Raw genomic sequence first — 6,111 nt, forward strand, 5'->3', positions numbered from 1 at the left:
GCCTACTCTTGTGCAAAGGGGAATTTGTATTTCCTGCCTCTTTAGTCAGCAGCACAAAGCAAGCAGAAACATTCCCCTCATCCTCACTCCCACGCTGAAGGGAAGCTCCAAGGGTCTTGCTGAGGCTGAGGCCAGAAGTACAGGGACTGGAGCACTCTGGTATCCTTCTGATCTTCTAGCTGTTAGTAGGGGAGGGTTTAGGGGCTTTAGGGAGATTCAGTGCAGTTCATTCCTTCTTTGCAACTCTAAACACTTGCAGTCATTCAACAAGACATAAACTGTTAGTGCACGCTGAAGAAGGTGGCATGTGGAATGGTTTCAATGGGGTATTTGTCATGAGTTTAGTACTCAATGTACTTATTCTCTTCTTGACTGTAGAATACTAAGATTTTGATGGCTTTATCTCAAATTTTTTTCCCAGTTTATGCACAAACTTAAGTTTGATAACTTAATGTTATCAAACAAATGTATCTCACAGGTTTTATTTTTTTCTCCTTTTTCTCCTTTTTTTATATATTTTTGGTTTGGGGTGGGGGGTTTTTTTGGCTAAGATTGGGAAGAGGGTGAAAAGTATTTCCTGTTCATCATGCAAGCTTTTTATCAAAACAGCCCAAGGCTTGGTGGAATCCAAATGCATTTTTATTCATTTGAATTTCAATGAAAAATTTCAGTCTGTCAGACATTAGTAAAATCATGCACTTTGTTACATTCTTTTCATACCCTTCTACACTTCTACAGTTAATATCAAAAGCATTATCATTTTAGTATTAACTCAGCAAATGTACAAAGCTTTCCGAGAAAATGGTACTTAGTTACACAGCTTAACTCAAGGACAAACATTCCAGAAATATTATTCATACTTATGCTGATTAACATAAATGCAAATCATAAACTCTTCCTGCAGTGCAGATAGCAGAAATTGCTGTAGAGCAGCACAGAGCCAAGGGTTCAAATGCTGATGAACGCAGGGTCAGGATGATGTACAGCTACGAGTCTGTGTGGTCTGATGGGAGCACAAACATGATATTCCCTCTGAACATGGTCAGGGTGAGGTCATTTCCACAGAATGTGGCCACTTCTGGGGTTTGCACTGCAAAAACAATGCTGTAAAATGCCTCAGAAAAGCCTTGGAAAGTCTGGAAAGCCATCTCAGAAAATGGTAGCAGCTCAGAACACTTAATTTGTCCAAGCAGAGGTCAAGGAGCATTTTAACCATGGTCTGCAAGGACTGACATGGGAGCGAAATTCCTGAGAGAAGATATTTCCTTGGTCTCTTGGAAAAAATGAAGGGAATTTAAGTAGCTGAAAGGAAATGACACAGGCCTATGTTAAGGAACATGGGGTTTTTTATACTGAAGGGGATTATCCATGAGAAAGTCCTGCTCATGGTGGGGGTGGCTTATCCCATCATCTGAGGCGTTCAGAACAGGAGGATCGAAGCTGTGTGAGGCTGTGGGCTTGTTTTTATTAATGAGTAACTGCTGGGTTTTGCAACTACACCACCAGAAGCTGAATGTCCCCTCCGGCCTGTCGGTCACATCCCCCCACAAGCGTGGCTGGTTCATCCACCCCATGGGCAGTAGTGGGACCTTTCCACTGTGGATGATGTTTGCCTCTGCTATCCCTGCCCTCCTGGTCTTCATTCTTATCTTCATGGAGACACAGATTACTACGTGAGTACCTTCTCCTCCAACCTCAACCACTGCTAACCCCTAGACAGGCAAGGCCAGGATGGGTGCTGGTTCACTTGGAAATGGAACAGACATCCCAGAGGAACAGCAAGAGCAGGATCCTGGCCATTTCAGACCGTACCTTGGCTTCTCCCGTCATCTTTTGGCTCCCCTCTTGGCAAATGGTGTGGTGGAGACCTGCCTCAGCCAAGCTTAAGAGGAAACTGCTAACCTGAGGCTGACAGGCGCCACCCCCTCCTCAACCGTCTTCTTGTTATCCCCCTGTGTGCTGTCTCCAGAGAGCGAGTGTTGTCCCCAGCTGCAGTGCTGTCCCTGGGCCCTGACCTGGGCCTTGCACTGACCCAGGCTCTATTTTCTTTAGGCTGATTGTTAGCAAGAAGGAGAGGAAGTTGCTGAAAGGCTCTGGCTTCCACCTGGACCTTCTGCTCATTGGCACTATGGGGGGCCTTTGCGCTCTCTTCGGGCTGCCCTGGCTGACGGCAGCGACAGTGCGCTCTGTCACGCACGTCAATGCCCTGACCGTCATGAGCAAGGCCATCGCACCCGGGGAGAAGCCCAGGATCGAGGAGGTGAAGGAGCAGCGTGTGACCGGAGTGCTTATTGCTGCCCTTGTCGGTGAGCCTCTGCTCAGGGGGCAAGGGAGGGGAGAGGCCAGGACCAAGCACCTGAATCTCCTGGCAGTGTCCCTGTGCCATGGGTGTGTCCATGCTCTGCCTGCTCACTGCAGGAGTGCCCACACCTACCCATACTGAGCTTCCTTTCCCTTGCGCTCCAGGGCACGGAGCAGGGTGGGAGAGGGACAGAGGCTGAGGTGCCTTGTGGAGGGGCTGGTGTGGGACACACGTGCCCTGAGCTCTGTCTGTGCAGGTCTGTCCATTGTGATGGGGAACATGCTGAGACAGATCCCCCTGGCTGTGCTCTTTGGCATCTTCCTCTACATGGGGGTCACATCGCTCACCGGCATCCAGCTCTATGAGCGCCTGCTCCTGATCTTCATGCCATCCAAGCACCACCCTGACCACATCTACGTTGTCAAGGTGAGCAAAGGCAGGTTGCACAGAACAAGGTAATGAGGGGAGGAGGAAGAAGAAGCAGGTGAGGGAAGGATGGTATTTTGCTAGCGTGATACTTGGCTTGGTGACCCTGCTTGGCTGCAAGTTTGTGCTGAGAGGTAAATGCAAGGCATGCAGAGAGGTGGTACAATGCTGGCAGGCTGCACCCAGGAGTGTATTGCCAGAATATTGTATGGATTTGACAGATATTTTGTAGGATTGATGCACTGCTTGAGGGGGTAGAAAGACACTGCATTGCCAGGTGGGTATGCTGTCAGGTAGCACAGAGGCTGATGTGTTATGGAGTTCTACCTGTATCTTGGCTTCTCCTGTCGTCCTTACTCTACCTGGCTGTTGAGTAAAGGCAGGTAGACTCTGCAGTTGCTGTACTATGCTATGAAGAAGAGTTTTGTTTTGCCAGTTGTGTCTTTGTAAATCTGTGTGGAAAGATAATGTGTTCTTAGACTGGATTTACCTACTAGGTGAAGACCTGGAGAATGAATCTCTTCACCTGCATTCAACTGGCCTGCATTGTACTGCTCTGGGTGGTGAAATCTACAGTGGCATCACTGGCCTTCCCCTTTGTCCTGATCATGACAGTGCCATTGCGACGCTTCGTGCTGCCCCACTTCTTCCACGACAGGGAGCTCAAAGCGGTGAGCAGACAACTGTCCTCAGTCTAGCTTGCAACACTGGAATGAGATTGAGGAGATTTGGCAGCCTGAAAAGCTGGGAGATCATGGGCCAGCAAAGCCTTGAGGGTCTTTGCTCAATAGCATTAAGTGGGTGGATGGCTTCCTTGGATCTTGTAGCCCTGGGAGTGCAGTATGAGATGGATGGGCAGCCTGAGGCAAGGAAACAGGTTCCTACCAGGCAGAGGCCTGGAATAAGGATTTCCCCTTCCATCTTGTGGCTCATTCATCAAGAAACACACCAATTCCCCACTGAACCAGCAGCAAGAACAGCCCAGCAGCACATCAGAGCCTATGGCTGTAGGCACTTCAGCATGTAACCACAGTGCCAGGGTGCTGGCAGCTCTTCAAGAGCTGGCAGCTCCTCTGCTGCTGTCAACATCCCGAGCTTTTGTTGGAGGAGAGCCTGGAGCAGCACCCAGAAGTAAGTGCTGCCAGAAAGGGGAGAGGAAGGAGCTGCAGTGCTGGACCAAAGCCCCAAGCATTAGAATAGAAAGGGCATTGGGCTGGGGACGCATGGATGGGCATGAGGGTTTAAAGAAGGAGCCTGTTGGGAGGGGAAGGAGCAAGAGCTTTGCTGGGCCCAGAACAGCTTAGCTGACTGGGTTGCTGTGTACTGATTCCTCTGTGCCAGGCTTGACCCCACGCTGGGGGCAGCTGTGGCCTTCATACCCTGGTCTCTGCCTCTTCTCAGTTGGACTCGGAGGACGCAGAGCCAAATTTTGACGAGGATGGCCGGGATGAGTACAACGAGCTGCACATGCCTGTGTGAGCTGGGAGCTGCCCTCCCTGCTCGTGAGACAGGAGGCTCACACCTGCTCACCCCTCCCAAGAACTAACTGGAGACTTGCCGTGAGTCACACTGTCTCTTGCCTGGACCAATGAATGGCTGTTCCATAGCCCTGCAGGATGCAGCCCTGGCTCTGGCTGCCCCATCGCTCGCTCAGCAGAGGCTGTGAGTCTCTCTCCTCTTGGACCTGGTGGGCTGAGAGATGCCTCTCACATCCCAAAGCTGTGTGGGTCTTGAGTGCCCCTGGGTCAGGGGTCTGTCCCTTCCCTGCTGGAGGCAGCCTGCGCCTGGTCTCCAGGCGGTGAAGGGGAACCATGCCAGCTGGTGCCACTGCATTCCCCTCCATTAACATGACGCTTGGGTAGCTTGAGTATCTCAGCACGTGACACTGAGCACTCACAGGAATGGGCTAGAAGCTGCCTCTTCTCCCAGGCCAGCAACCTCCTTACTCAGCTGGCAGATGCCTTGCTCCTGCTCTTTCTGCCCCCTTCTAGGAGTGCTCACACCGGGCCTCTGCCACAGCTACTGGCCCAAGGGGCTGCTGCAGCCTGGCAGACAGGCAAAGAGGGACTGGCACCCTAGCCCAGTCCTCCAGACCGTTTTCTGTCCAGTCACCTTCCCACATGACTGTTTTCACCTCTTGCTTGACATGGAAGAGGCTGTTTGGCTCCTCTCCCTCTCAGTTTTCCCAACTTTATTTCCAAGGGCAAACTGCACAGGGAGGGAAGGCTGGAAACAAGCAGGTATTCAGAAGGCTTGAATGCTTGTCCTCTTGCAGGAATTAAGATGAGTCCTCTGCCATTCTGCACCTCCACAGAGGTTACAGGAGTAAACACTCGTCACAGGGGCTGTATCCCAGTTCCTGATCCCCACATTCCTGTCTCTGAGAATAAACCATATTTAAGAGGCTACACAAGAAATGTAGCGCTGGAGCACAAAACAGTCCTTTGGGTCCACTCCCTTTCCCTGTGCAGTGATCCACTGAGTCTGACTCCCTGCAAGCCTGTAGGAAGTCACTGAAACCCCAGCCTTTCACATCCAGTGGTGCCCTTCAGGTAGGAAGGAGCAGCACTCAGGGTGCCCAGCACTCAGCTCCCATCACCTCTGTGCAGCTCCACAGAATCACTGAATGGGTCAGGTTGGAAGAGACCACAGTGGATCACCTGGTCCAACCTCCCTGCCTGAGCCAAGTCATCCCAGAGCACATGGCACAGGATTGTATCCAGACAGTTCTGCGATATCTCCAGGGAGGGACACTCCACAGTCTCTCTGGGCAACCTGTTCCAGTGCTCAGTCACTGCACAGTAAAGTTCTTCCTCGTGTTCAGGTGGGACTTGCTGTGCATCACACCTTTCCACCTGACAGACCTGTTCCCTGGGGTGTCCCCAAGCTGGCAGCCTTTGTTCAGAGCTGGCCCAGAAACTGTTTGATGGTGCCCTTGCTGCCCCTGGAAACTCCAAGGTTAGTGCCAGGAGAGAAAGGCAGCTCAGCCTCTTCCTGATGGTCAGAGCTGGACTGTTCTTCCAGAGGAACCTGGGATGCTCACTTCACCATTGGATTTGGGAGAAGATGCTGCCCCCATTCCCATGTACCAGCCTGGCTCCTGCGAGTGATGGTGGGTGCTTCATTACTGGGAGGGTCCAATGCCTTCCTCAGGAGGCTGCAGAAATATCCCATCAGAGAAAGAAGCCTCCCCCACAGCAGGTCCTGCCCACAGCCTGGCCCCCTACAGGGCCCAGGGCGAGAGACGAGTGTCTCTGTGTGTCTGTGGCCGTGTGTGTCCTGTCCTCCCTGTGTAGTGTAGGAGGCCTGTTGTTTCTGTGCATTGTGACTCTTCTCTCTGTAGTGGAAACAGCTACACCAATAAACTCTTCACAGGAACTGTG

At 51.6% G+C, this 6,111-nt stretch overlaps 1 protein-coding gene across 2 annotated transcripts in view; it reads left to right on the forward strand.

The window, feature by feature from the left end:
• Positions 1–6,111, forward strand: part of SLC4A3 (solute carrier family 4 member 3) — a 33,009-nt gene extending 26,898 nt beyond the window's left edge. For both annotated transcript variants that reach the window (XM_018911452.2, XM_018911453.3), the window contains 5 exons: positions 1,507–1,673; positions 2,053–2,306; positions 2,559–2,728; positions 3,226–3,399; positions 4,130–6,111. In XM_018911452.2, coding sequence (XP_018766997.1) covers positions 1,507–1,673; positions 2,053–2,306; positions 2,559–2,728; positions 3,226–3,399; positions 4,130–4,207 — 843 coding nt within the window. In that variant the 3' untranslated portion in view covers positions 4,208–6,111. The remainder of the gene's footprint in view (positions 1–1,506; positions 1,674–2,052; positions 2,307–2,558; positions 2,729–3,225; positions 3,400–4,129) is intronic.

The sequence above is a fragment of the Serinus canaria genome, chromosome 7 (genome assembly GCF_022539315.1).
Source record: "Serinus canaria isolate serCan28SL12 chromosome 7, serCan2020, whole genome shotgun sequence".
In the NCBI taxonomy this organism is placed as follows: domain Eukaryota; kingdom Metazoa; phylum Chordata; class Aves; order Passeriformes; family Fringillidae; genus Serinus; species Serinus canaria.